Consider the following 14,045-nt stretch of genomic DNA (forward strand, 5'->3'; position numbering starts at 1 on the left):
GTTTCCTTCAACTGCACTGTGTTGAGCACTCAGAGTAGTGACTTCATCCTCTCTTTCCTTTCTCTTCATCCTTCCACTCTCATGGCCTAAATTCTGTGTGAATACATTCACATTGAATGGTAGGGTTTCACTGGTATTGGCCATGCCCACAGTGAATTATCTGAGCCTCAATAATCCTGTCAGACTGCCAGCATTCACAAAAGCTGCTGAGCCCAGTGGAAGGAGGTCTGCTCTATTTAACCCCATGCTTTATATTCTTTCAATGGCATAGCCTACACACACACACACACACACACACAGAGAGAGAGAGAGAGAGAGAGGGAGAGGGGCTGCTGTAGCAGAGCCTGTGCCTCATGATTTGTTAATTGTTAAATCAAAGGTGGAGTATGCAGGGATGTAGGACTGATAGACGTCATCTCATCCTCTGAATCTGAGGTTCCATCAAGCCCCACTGAGGCCCCTGTAGAGAGAGAGGATACAAAAGAAGTGAAAGACAGCAGAGGGAAAGAAGCACCAAACAAACCCAGACATGGAGGAGGCAGGGTTGGTTGGTACTGTGGGTACCGCTGCCAATAAATGTTTTTTGGTTTTTTTTTTTTAAGACAGTTTTTTTTTTTTCTTTTCAATTTCTAATTGCTGTATGCTACAATGCAAACAGTCAAGACATATAGGGGAAATGAGAACAGGGTTATAACTGGAATTGAAAGGAGCTCAATGGAACTGTAATGGGGTCATTGTGTTTACATAATAGCGGTCTTTGAGACACAAGGACACCCCTTTTTTTCCCCTCTATTGGGGTTTGTTTAGAAGTAGGAGATTTATCTTTTCACATGAGCCTGTATTTTCTATATTCTCACGACTTCCTGTGTCTGTGTTCATTTTTTTCTTTTTTATTTACATCTTTTAAACTATTTTGCAGGAGGACTAATGTGTAGGTGTCAGGATCCCCACCCCAGCCTCAGCGTCAGCCCCTTAGCCCTCTCTTCCTCTCTCTTCCTCTCTGTCGTTCTCTCCCTCTCCCTCTTGCTCGGTTTCATAAAAGCTCAGCTCATTCCTCCACTCTCCAGCAGACCATAGACACTGACATCTTGTTTTAACTGCCGGTCCCTGACCTGTCTCTTGCCTACCTTCCCCAAGCTGCTGCTGCCTGACCACCCCACATCAGCAACCCACATGCCGTCTTGGTCCACTCCGCTGCCTGTTTCAACACGCCTCCTACTTGGCTTGGCTCCAGCAGACCTCGTGGCACACAGCCACATCCTGGCGATTCCACTTGCCACTGTGATCCTGCCTGCAGCCTGTCTGCGCCTTCTGCCTTTCCCCAGCCTCCCTAGCTCCAGTTTATCTTGTCGGACTCCGATCCTTTTAGCCTACCCGCTCCTTAGTTAATTTCCCCGTCCTCGTGGGTATTCCTATTCTGTTCGTGTTGCTTAGTTTATTCATGTTAGTTTTCCTTAGATCCCTGTTCCATTGTTAGCTAAAGTTTTTTTTGTAGGTTTTTCTAGTTTGGCCCATTTTCTGAACTGGCTTTGGTGAGCTCCGCTTCAACACCCCCTCCCACTTACTCATCTTCCTCGATTGTTTGTGCAAATCCAAACTACAAGTTTTCCCCTTCGAAGTAATCCCCCTGAAGTCTAACGCACTTTCACAGCCTTCTCTGTCACGCCGCCATGAACTCCTGGAAGGATTCTTCTGGGATCCTCCACAGCTCCATCATCACAGCCATCTTGATGTCGTCCACGTCTTCAAAACGGGTCTCCTTGATGACACCTTTGAGCTTGGAGAAGAGGAAAAAAATCACATGGAGTCAGGTCAGGTGAGTAGGGAGGTTGCTCCAGCACGGCAATGTTCTTCTCAGCCAGAAACTGTTGTTTCTAGTTTGGGTTTGATATATATCTTTTGTGACACCAGTCCTGGAACTTTTCAGACACACCTCATAGGTTATGTATGAAGAATGGAAGAGGACCCACAGCAAAGAATGCAAAGAGGCTGCTATATCTGTGGAGCGCAGAGAAGCTGCACAAAGCCCTGCCTGAGGAACTCCTTACCTGTATTCATTTTGGACTTTATTTATCCCCGTGTTCCAACCTACTTGCCCCACACCTACTTGCTCCTCAGTCATCCAGTTTCCACCCTGTGCCAACCAACCACCAGCCTACAAGTTCCACACCAGTTTCTGAACGAGCCAGGTCCCAGTCTCCCCCCATGAGCAAATCATCTAGCACTCTGTCATCCTTTCTGTTGGATAAAGCTCTAGGACTAGACAGTTCCCATACTAATCTAACCAGTTTCCTGCCTGAGCCAGATTCTTGAGATTCGGGGAGCCACCTTCTGGAAGGCCTTCCAGAAGGAAATGTGGCTGCCGACGACACTGGACCTTACCGTTCCCCAGTGCCGTGGAGGTCCCACCACTGAGCATTGTGGAGATTCCAGTCAACCAGTCCTGCATCCTTGCCACCTCCAAGAGGGTCCACATTGCCTCACCTGTTCCCGTTTCCAAACTGGTCGATGCCCCCTCACTTGATCCTGTTCCCAAGAAGGTTGACGCTGCTTCATCAGTTCCTGTTCGTGAGAGTTTCAATTTGTCTCCACCAGCGTCAAGTCCTGGGACCAGCCAGAGTCAGCTGACAATCCCCCTGGTATAGAGGATGTACCAGCGTCAGAGCCTGCAGTGGCCTCCCCAGCCTCCAGAGGGGCTCCACCTTTGGCGACTCCTGGCTTGAACTCCAGAGGGGTCCCGGCTGCTCCACTGCCGGCCTCCCCTTATTAGTGTTGCTTAGTTTATTCATATTAGTTTTCCTTAGATCCCTATTTTATTGTTAGAGTTTTTTCTAGCTTTTTTTTTTTTTTTTAATTAAATACAAAAATATAACCTAGACACTTCATTCAAACCTTAAACAGTTCAGCAATGGGTCAGTGTCCTCTTACTTGAACAGCAAGAATGTCCTTCCTCAATTTCTTGCACAAAAACCTTCATGAAAGTTTTCTGAACAAACACCTTTATGAGTAATGTCTGGTTTAGTTTAGACATCTTAAACCTCTTTAGCTTGCTGGTTCATTCTTTATCTTCAAGTACAGGTTGGGGACAGATTGTGGTCATGGTTACTTTAAACACAGAAGTAATGCCTAAAAAGGATGCCTAGGATCTTCCTGAGGGGAGTTTGCATGTTCTGTGTACTGTGGGTTCTCTCCAGGTTATCCAGCTTCCTCCCACAGTCCAAAAACATGCTAAGGGTAAATTGGTGATTCTAAATTTTCTGTAGGTGTGAAAGTGAATGTGCTTGGTTGTCTCTGTGTGTAACCCTGCAATAGACTGGTGACCTGTCCAAGGTGTCCCCCCCGTTTTTTTTTTTTGTTTTTTTTTAGACTACATTTCACAGCCTTCTTCAGTGGATGTATATGCTTACATGATACAAGGGCACTCATATCAAGGACTGATATCTATGCCACTGTGTTGAATAGTGGGTCAGGAAGCTCAGGAACCACATTCTAACTATGAAGCAGAAATCTGTCAAAATGTCTCATAAAATAGATATTTAAACATTTTATTTGCTGATATATTTAATAACCATTAAACGCATTTATCCTTAACACATTTTAATGTAACAATTGAACAGATCTTAAAGTTTTCACAGTATTTTTATTTGTCATAAAAAATATTTAACTGGCAGGTTGACTGTTCATCACGTACACACAGGGGATCTCGACCGACCATCTATGACATTGTCTTTCAAATCACATTCCCTGTTAGCGTCCCTCTTCAAAAAAACAAAAAAAAAACAAAAAAGGAAGAACGTGACTGCCTGGTTTGGACAGACATCACCTAAAAAACAGGCAGGCAGCAGTTCCCATTCCATTTATTAGATATGGTTTATAAATAGACACACTCAGACACATATGTTGAAAGTATAAAAAATACAGGATTAAAGGATTTTCTAGACATTGTAGTGAGGTCTCTTCATTGCCTTCGACACATTATTTTAATTTGAAAGCAAAAATGAAAAAGTCATTTATTTTTTCTTACACAGCATAGTAGAGTTTTCACTTTTACAAGTCCATTCATCAAGCAAGTTACTATCATCAATGTAATGTTAAAATGAGATTAGCGCATAGAAAACAGAATCACATGCAGCCAGCAACTTTAATTTTTATTTTTTTTTATACAGCCCATACATTGTACCATTGTTACCCAAATAAGTTTAACTTAAATGAAACTGATTTTCAAGTGAATGTGCTTCAGGTTTAATTGTACTTTGTTTGCAAAGTCTAAGGAAAGCTGAGATCACAAGGGAAACTGTTGAAATAGAGATAAACAATAAATGGCTGGAAGAAAACAGCTATTTCAGCCTTTACTGGGGATTTTCTGACAAATTCTCATATTCCAGTCATATTGAGCCAGGTGTCAAACAGGGTACATTTTTTAAAAGTTTGGATAATAGCATTCTAAACACATATTTTGGCTCCACTGATCTTTTTAAACTTCAAAGTAGGTTTTTAAATTTTAATCAGTGAGCTGGCAGAAAACCTGGGATTTAATAACTGTACTGTAACTGAAAAAAATAATGCGACAACACTGCATTAACAATGTTTCTAAAACTTTTGGAACCAATGAGAAATGTAGTGATTCTAATTTGCTATAACCCAAAAAAACAGTATAAGTCACAGATGTAATAAACCTAGTGCAGCACAAATACACAACTAATATCTTTTTTAAGCATTTATGTACCTTACAGCTACTGTGCCAAATCTGGCTCTCCTTGTTCTAAGGACAATAAATCCTGCTGCTAATTCATATAGTGTTATTCATAAATATATCTAAAAAATACAACTTACTGACGTCAGTGTTATAAGAAATTGCATGGTTTGTTGGTAGTATACCAACTTTATTTTTGTAGTAGAACTCTCACTATTCACAGTGTTTCAAACTCAACAGCACAAGCCAACACCTACTGTGTGGCTGGTAACTGGCACCATTTCAATATCCATTCTAAAGGTTACTTTCATGCCCAGCACTGCTCCAGTAATTATGCAGAGCAGAATTGAATAACTACTGAATTGAGCCTTTCTTCAAAGTATGCTATTAGACTCAGGTAAGAGGAAAATATAAATTTTCAGTATAGCACACCTACCTAGGGAACACAAGATTATGTGCCTGTCTTTTAATGTGTTTCAAGTAGCATAACAACCTTATTTTCAGTCTTCATTACTGTTGTATGATGAGGAATTACGCTGCCACCAAAAGTTTACGTCATTTCTATCAATTGCAGCAATTTTTTTTATTTATTTAGTTTTTTTTTTTATACAAAAGTATATTATAGATGGATGACAAATGAAAGGAAAAACCTAAATAAACGAGAAAAGAAACACAACAAATGCAGATCCTTCCACACAGGAGCACAGGATGGTACAATTAAGCAACTAACATCCAATCATTCCCTGTGGCATGTTTAAAAATGCTGAGCAGGTACGGTTGATTTTGATTTCACATCAAGGTTGAAAGATGAAAGATGAAAAGATCGAAGCGAAATTGGAAGACGATTTGTTTTGGGGACTGAATGCACAAGTTTCAGTCACAAACATAGCTCACATGGCTGATATTTCTGATAAACAGTCAGTTTTCTTCAATTTCTTGTTCATTTTAATGCCTGCTACCACTAAAGATATATTACCTGAAGAATAATGAAAGTGACAAAAATGCAGCTGATTACATAATGCTTTATGTCCTATTTGACATGCCTAAGCTTAACTGTATTCCCAGGGTATACAAGAGGCCATTTCATGTCATAAGTACCACTGCACATGGAAAGGCCTGGAGTGGTTTCCTGCTTACATTCAAGCTGTAGCACAGCTCTGTAGTCAGCTCTGTGACTTGTTCGGCAAGGACAGTTCGAAACTGACTTCTTGAAGCTGATCTGAAGTCACACAGGGCATGGAAGAAGCCCTTCATCAACCAAAGGCAGAGGAAAGCCTGGTTGCTCTTTGCTGGGGATCACAAGAATTGGACTTTTGATGACTGGGCTAAAGTTCTCTTCAGTGATTAATCCAATTTTCAATTGATGCCCACTCCAGCCAACTTATTGGTTAGAAGGAAGCCTGGAGAAGCCTACAAACCAGACTGTCTTGCCCCTACAGTAAAACATGGGGGTAGATCAGTGACGTTCTGGGGTTGTTTCAGTATGGGTGGAACACGGCAAATGCAATTGTGTGAAGGGCAAGTGAACTTTTACAAGCTATTTTTGTTGTTATCACTATATTTGTCTAAACAAATGTACATTTAGTGGTACCAGGCATTAAAATGAACAAGAAACTGAAGAAAACAAGAGTGGTCTTATCATTTTTTCCATGACTGTATCTCTGATGTTTCAATAGCAGCAGTCACTTAACTGACACCTGCATTTAAATCTATGGGAAAGACATCAGACATCAAGTTGGTGGAGAAAAAATGGGACCAGAGAGATGTGTAAACAGGTAATAGGGTCAGAGGAGTCATACTTCACCATAACTTTGACAAGCAGGTAAGGGCATTTGTGACGTAAACCAAATGAATCCCAACAGGACCCCCTACAGTGAGGCAATTCGCTAGCTCCATCAAGTTGTGGAGGGCCCTTTGCCATCATGGTTTAGGTCTACTTGCCCTTAAGTGAGAAGGGTCACTCCAAACTAATACAATGTTGTTCTGTGTAATCACCTTTACCCTGTGATGAATAATTTGTATCTTGATGGTAGTGGTCTCTTCCAGAATGACAATGTCCTCATCCGTAGAACACAAGGGGGGCACTAAATGGCTTAATGATAATCATTTTAATTATATGCTATGGCCTTCGCAGCCACCACATCTCAACCCAATCAAACACCTTACAGAGATTTTGGACTGACTTTTTAGATAGCGCTCTCCACCATCTTTGTACAAACACTAAATAAGCGAAAAGAAACTTGGAGAATCAGTGCCAAAGGGAACATAAAGAGTCTTTGTCTGTTACTAGGACACTTTTTGTGTTCATAGGTTTTTCCTTTAATTTGCCACCTATCTGTATAATATAATATAATATAATATAACATAATATAATATAATATAACAGAAACTACTCTTTCTGCAGGAATGTAGTTAACTCATGAAATAACTTGGAGAATCAGTGCCAAAGGGAACATAAAGAGTCTTTGTCTGTTACTAGGACACTTTTTGTGTTCATAGGTTTTTCCTTTAATTTGCCACCTATCTGTATAATATAATATAATATAATATAATATAATATAATATAATATAACAGAAACTACTCTTTCTGCAGGAATGTAGTTAACTCATGAAATAACTTTGCATAGAAAGTATTTACGTAGCAAAAGAAAATTATGCATTATATTTTCTGCATGATATACCATTAAAGTCATATATGAAAATAATCATGTTGTACTCACAGAAATGGACACTCCCATTTAAAGAGACTAAATTTCAAAGAACTTACAGTACTTGCTAATAATTTAAAAAAAATCAAAACATCAAAATGTTAGTTTAATTAATCCCAACCAAAGGGAACGTGTTGTGACAGTACATGATCAGGATATGGATAAATTACTTGTGGTTGGTATAAAGTACGTACTTGTTAAAAAGATTAAAATAAATAATGCATTGTACTCATTCTGCACCTGACAGGAAATATTCGGATGAAGAATAATACTGACCAAGCAGACATGAATATATATTATTTTGATAACAAAATACTTATCTACAAATGTTTGTAATTGGATTGATATATAAATATGTGTAACAATATATATGTATTTCTATACATATATATGTACAACAAAAGGTGCACTTAAATAATGTCATCAAGGAGATGTGGGGTGCCTACCCAGTCCAACGTCCTGGGCTCTGAGGCAGCCATAATCATGCACATAAACTGTTTACCGGTCCTCTTATCAATAGGATAAATAGTTGTGGGTGTGAACCTCCTGTTACTTTCCACAAACTCACAGAGCTGCTGATAGACCTGTGGGTATTCATGACGTAAGAATACCCCTCGAATCCTTAACTCCCGTTGTATATTGATAAAACAGATTTCCCTGGCCTTCCGGCCTTCCTCTCCCTCTTTGTCAATATCTGCTGTTCCTGGGGGTGGAGTAAGGATCAACGTTTCCATGTCACTCTCTTTCTTGTGAACCTTTCTCTCTGGGCTGAAGGATGCCAATGCTACCTTTGCATATTTTCTGACAGTTGGAGCTTGGTTTCTTGGTGATGGCCCATCTGGCAACTGGTCACCAACAGCAATGGATACATTCAAAATGAAACATTCGTTTGGGTCGTATTCTTTCCCAGCTTCTTGCAGATCCCTACAGTATTCCCCAAGGTTGTCCTTGAAGCTTTCAAGCTCTCGGAGGGACAGGTACGTAGGAGACATAAGTAAACTATCAAGGCCATACTGCAAGAAGTTAGTGGATGATGCAGGGTTTGGAAAACCAAGGAAGAGAACTCCTCTACCTCGAGAAAGGTAGCCAACTTTTGCAATACGGGAAAAGGCTTTATGAACTTCAACAGTCTCCCGGCAGTGTTTGATGATGTGTCGGCATGTGCTACCAATTCTTCCATACAGGCAGCTTTCTTTATGAATGTCCCAGTCCTCCCTGCGACAGTTTCGAGAACAGTAGTAGGTGTAACAACTGTGGCAAGATTTAAAATATAGGCAAGCATTGAATAGAGTCTCTGTCCTCCGGCATTTGTTGTTAGAGCACATCATTGTATCATCTTCATCTGGGCTTTGATCTGGGGAGCACTCATCTGCACTCTTCATTGCATCACTGGCCCCATCCATATCTCGAAAAGCATCAGGATTCATTCTTATTGAGGTTGGCTGCTTGTCCAGAGGAGCTGGTTCCTCTGTACCTGCCCTTGAACCCTTTCTAGACAAAGATACTGCTTCTTCCTCATCAATTAACTTCTTTAGTTGGTCCAGAATGTCTTCACTTGCCCTTCTACTGGGTGGCTTGTAATCAGTCACAAGATCTGCTAAAAGCTCATCAAGTTGTTCGAGGCTTTGCTGTAGTGAGGCATTGTCATGTGTCTTCTCTTTGGTCAAGCTTTCAAAGTCATGCTGAGCTAATTCTGGACCCTCACTGCTTCTGGAGTCAAGAATGTCCCAACTAGCAGACCGTCCTTCAGCCTTACTAAGGTTCCCTGGTCTAATGTCATTGTCAGTGATTGTTATCTCAGGAGTGACAAACCAGAGTTTATTAGTAGTGCTCTTTGATGTCTCTGTTGGGCTTTTGTCAATTAATGAGTTATCAGACACTGATAATGCTGCATAGCGTCTTGGTGAACTGGAGAGATTGACTACCACTGGTTGTGGTTTGTCACCAGTAGCTGTAACAGGCTTCCTGGAATCAAGAAGATCATCATAGCTCTGACCTCGCTGTACAGAAAGAGGTTGTTCCCTTTCGACACGTGAGTTAAGGATATTGTCCCAGGACCGTGAGAAAGATTTGGAATCTGTGCCAAATCTTTGAGGTTCTACACATGGGTTAGCATACCATGGAGTTAGTGCAGGCTCTTGCCGCACTCTGGTAGGAGTGACTTGAGATACATAGGAGGCAGGGTTGGTGGAATAACCAGATGCATCAGAGCCATACCAGTCATCTGTTTGTGCCTGAATGACCCTCCCATGTCTTCGGCCCTCGGTGTAATATGCTCTTGCTGGGACATGGTGCTCTGGTGGCATTGCATACATGTCACTGGAATAATAAAACCTTGGTGGAGCTGTCTGAATTTGATAAGACCTTGGATCATCACCATAAAATATTCTAGTTGGAGGGGTCTGTATTATGTATGGCCTGGGTTCATTTGCTGTATAGGCTTTGGGATACCCCGTCTGCACAGAGTATGGATAGGCCTCCATCTCAGGATAATACGATCTTGTAGCTACAGCATGAACCATTCGAGTCCTTGGATCTTGCACATATTGCACTTTTGGAGTATATGCTTGTCCTGGTGTGTAACGTTCATCGTGAAAATATGAGCTTGGTTGCGGAGGAGCAGTAGTAACATATCTCCCTGGGTCGTCTGCGTAAAAGAACTTGGTTGGCACATTAGGACTGGAGTGAGCTCTGTGTTCCCTACCATAGTATTCACCTGATGAAGGCATTCTTTGCAACTGAATCTCCATGGGTTGTAAGTAACTATTTGGCATGCTGTGGGAATATTGATGAGCTTGCCTACTCTCTGTACCTAATGAGTCAGTGGGAGTTGGTGTTCTAGAGTAGGAGAAATGGCGTGGCACAGTCAGACTCCTACTCCCTCCACTGTGGTGCCTCTGCCAGGGTATATCCACGTGAGGGGTACCCTGTTTCCGTCCAGAATGATGGAGTGCTCCGTCATCAGGTTTGATGTCTACCCGACACCTGACATGAGGGCTCGTCGCTGGTTTATCCAGACTAGTATCTTCAAAATTGTCAGCAGCATAATGAGGTGAATATCTACTGCTGTCAGTTATTTGAGGCTGCAACTTAATGGGATGTACTTCATGCATATGAGCCCTAGTTGCTGCATAGGATGACTCCCTACGTGGTGATACTTCTGGTCTCCAGCAGGAGTCTCTTGGAGCCCTTTGGGATTCTCTGCCCTTCCTTCCTGCAGGTGAGGACCCTTCAAAAGACACAGGAGTGAGGCTGGTCTGGACCCGTGGGGCACTTTTTGACCTGGTCCTTCTTTTATGTTCAGGGACAACTACCTCACTGGCCATATCTGCAGCCACTGGTTGAGGTGTATACCTATGGCTGAAAATATCTGGAGCAGAAAAGCGGTATCTCTGCTGGCGGCCCAAGGCATTCCACGCAACATCTGGGTTGGCTGCCTGCCGATCAGCCTTCCTGTATGGGGACTCCATTGAGGATCTCTGTGATTTGGGGTACTCCAATGACTTATAGTCAAAGGTATGGCAGTGCCTCTTATTGACTTTGCTCTTACTGTCCTCCAGTGTGCTGTGATTTATAGAATCACATTGTTTGAAGGGTTGCAAGGATTTGTAGTGTAAAGAAATGGGGATCACTGTTATTTCTTGATGCACAGTTGATACCAGTATGTCAGGTAGGTCTGTGCGTGTCATCTTAAAGGGATTTCTCTAGTCTTCTCCATCAAGTTCCTTTAATGTTGATGTTGCCTGGGGAGATAAAACAAGGAATTTCAGTCAGTGACATTTTTTTGAACAAATATATCTTTTCTACCAACCATGCATAAAGAAGATTTGTATTCAATAAAAACTAACCTTGGCAGCAATATTAAGCAAAGTTTAGATTATATTGTAATCATTTTTGGAACACATTTAACCTGACAGGGATAGCTGTGAACAACCCCCAGAGTGTAACTGCTAATGTTACTATTTAAGTAAGAGTTTTAATTCCTGACTGTATGTTCAGGATTCTGCAGAAACATTGAAGGTGCTGGATATGACATTCAGAACCCTGTCCTCAGAGCACCAACCTCTCACACCAGTTGGTCACACCTTCACCCTAACTTTAATTTCATCCACAACCAGAAAGATTGTGTAAACAGGAGCCAGCAAAAATAATACAGCCACAGCCATTAGCTCAGCTAACACTGTAAAATACATTGAATGACAGCAACAAGTTATTGTCAAATTGACTACTGTTATCTTCATTTGCCCTGTCTTTACTTTGCTCCACTCCAATTGCTCTGGTCTGAAACAGGCACACACAGACCGGAGCAGAACAGTCAAAGTGGAGTAAAGGAGAAGTGGAGGAAGGCAGAGAAAAAGCAGCAGAAATTTTCATACTGGTATGATCACATGAAACGAGGCATGTTACTCTTCTTCTGCACAAAATGCACTGAGTAAAAAGTGCTGCTGCTACTACAAATGATGCAAGAGAGGATATATTTATTTTACTGATCAATGCCACCGCTTATTTCTAATTGACAGCTGCACGTCAAAGCTGATAAAATTCAAACGTCATATATTTTAACATGATATTGTTTTAAAGTGCATTCAGATCTGACACTGTCCCATAACACGGGATATTAATTTTATATTAATTATAATTTTAATTGGCCAAATCAAAGTAAAATTAAGCTACTGATTTAATATTCTTTGTATATGAATACCAGTACAATAATCGATTTTCTAATTTCTGTTCTACTAGCTGCAGTGCATACAGACTTGACAGCAAATCGAACATAACAACATATTCAAGGGATTTCTGAATCACCAGCTGAATACATGTCTGGTTCCTATGGCAACACGATGCATACAGTGTACTGTAACTGCATAGCTTTGTTCAGTGGCTTTAGTGATGGAGAGATTAACATATTTGCAGATGTGACATATTCATTCAGCCGAGAATATGTATCGCTCATAAAGAATCATCAGGAAACTGTCACGCCCGCAACCTATGCTAAGCCAACAGCTCTCCTTCCTGTTTTATCTCCCTAATCAGTGGTTTGAATCTGGTGTGCATCTGGGTGTGTTTGTGCTTTACTCAAGCTAATCAGCAGATCGTGGACACCTGGGAGTGGTTCACCTCCCCATTGTTCTCCTCCTGCCATAAAAGTAGGGCTCAGATCTACATTCAATGCCGGATCGTTGTGCTTAACTCATTCTCTCCTGCCATTCCCCACCTGGACCTCTGCCCAGTGCTGATCACCTTAACTACCTCCACCTGGATTCTGATTCAGCCTCTCCATTCACCGTGCCTCAGCAACCTGGAGACCCACGGTCAGATCCGCCAACCTCTCTGCTCCCATTCCTCCCTACCGCTCTCCCCTTGGGCAGCTAAGTAGTGTTTCTATAGTGTGCATTATTTTTCTTAGTATCTTGTTTTGTAGTTTCAGTTCGGTTCCACGAAAGTATATTGTACTTTCGTGCTTAATTCTGTATCTCTGTGTTCTTGTGCTGTGCTGCTTCAGTCCCCAGCTCTGCATTTCCGTGTTTTGCACTGTGAGCACTTTAGTCTGTAATTTAGTACCCTTGTGTTTTGCGCTGTGTGTGCTTCAGTCCCCAGCCTGTATTCCTGTGTGCCACGCTGTGTGTTCATTTTGGTCTGCCTGCTCCCCTAACTTTCCCAGCCCTGCAGTATTAGACTCAGGTGAACTAGTGTTTTGTCCCTATTTCTGTGTTTCACCCCGTAGCCCTCCGGTAGTTTTCCTTAGTTCATTCCCATATCCCTCTGCAATTTTGCCTGACATTTTCTGTGTTAAGAAATTATTTGATATTTGTGTGCCATGTCTTCCCTGTCTTGGTATTTCCCATGACAGAAACTATTTGGTCAAAGGGAGATTTCTTACAGCTGTTTTAAAACCAATACTCTGAACATAACCTGCTCTGGAACAGGGTAGCTCCACAGCATAAGTCACCTCAGTGATCTAGCAGGTTAAGAGAACCACCTTTGTGATACTGAAAACACCTGCCGTAGGCTTCACATACCTGCTAACACACTAATCTTGCTATGTAGTACAGCCCTCTGGTCTCCTGTTGGTCTGTTTACCAACACAAGAATGGTCATCAGTTTTAACAATGTTTTTACTTTTACAGAGTAATACTGAAGACACTAAAACAGTGATCGCGGTTTGTTAATCATTATTTCTGTTTCATGTTTAGTTGGTTAATTGATGGTGTAGTGTTGCTAATTAAGCTAAATGGCATCCTAAATAGAATTAGGATGAATTTGTGTGCCTCAGTAGAATAAGTAGGTCCAAGGAAAAGGTTTTCACTTGGCATTGACCCACACTACAACAATTCCTTTTTTAATTTTTTTTTAAACAGCCTCTAATTCCACAAACACAGTACTCCTGTGGCCTCGTCTACATGTAGCAGGGTATCTCACAAACCAAAGATATTTTTCTAAGATTTGGCCTGTCATCCACATGAAAACGCAGATTTACGGCATTAAAAACGGTTCTTTCAAAAACCTCTGGCCAAAGTGAAGATTTGCGAATCTTCCGTTTTATGCATCTGCATGTGGACATCAATAACCGGGGTTTTAGGTTTCGAAATGTCACTGCCGGCAACAAAATATGTCCTTTACATCACATACGCGATCTGTGTTTA

At 41.5% G+C, this 14,045-nt stretch overlaps 1 protein-coding gene across 1 annotated transcript; it reads right to left on the reverse strand.

Annotated features, from left to right (window-relative positions):
* Positions 1-7,811: 7,811 nt before the first annotated feature.
* ajm1 (apical junction component 1 homolog) lies at positions 7,812-11,090 on the reverse strand. Its single transcript, XM_008302502.1, has one exon. The coding sequence runs from the start codon at positions 11,088-11,090 to the stop codon at positions 7,812-7,814; it is 3,279 nt and encodes a 1,092-aa protein (XP_008300724.1).
* Between the last annotated feature and the right edge of the window lie 2,955 nt (positions 11,091-14,045).

Source organism: Stegastes partitus, unplaced genomic scaffold, assembly GCF_000690725.1.
Source record: "Stegastes partitus isolate 25-593 unplaced genomic scaffold, Stegastes_partitus-1.0.2 Scaffold1825, whole genome shotgun sequence".
NCBI classification, from domain to species: domain Eukaryota; kingdom Metazoa; phylum Chordata; class Actinopteri; family Pomacentridae; genus Stegastes; species Stegastes partitus.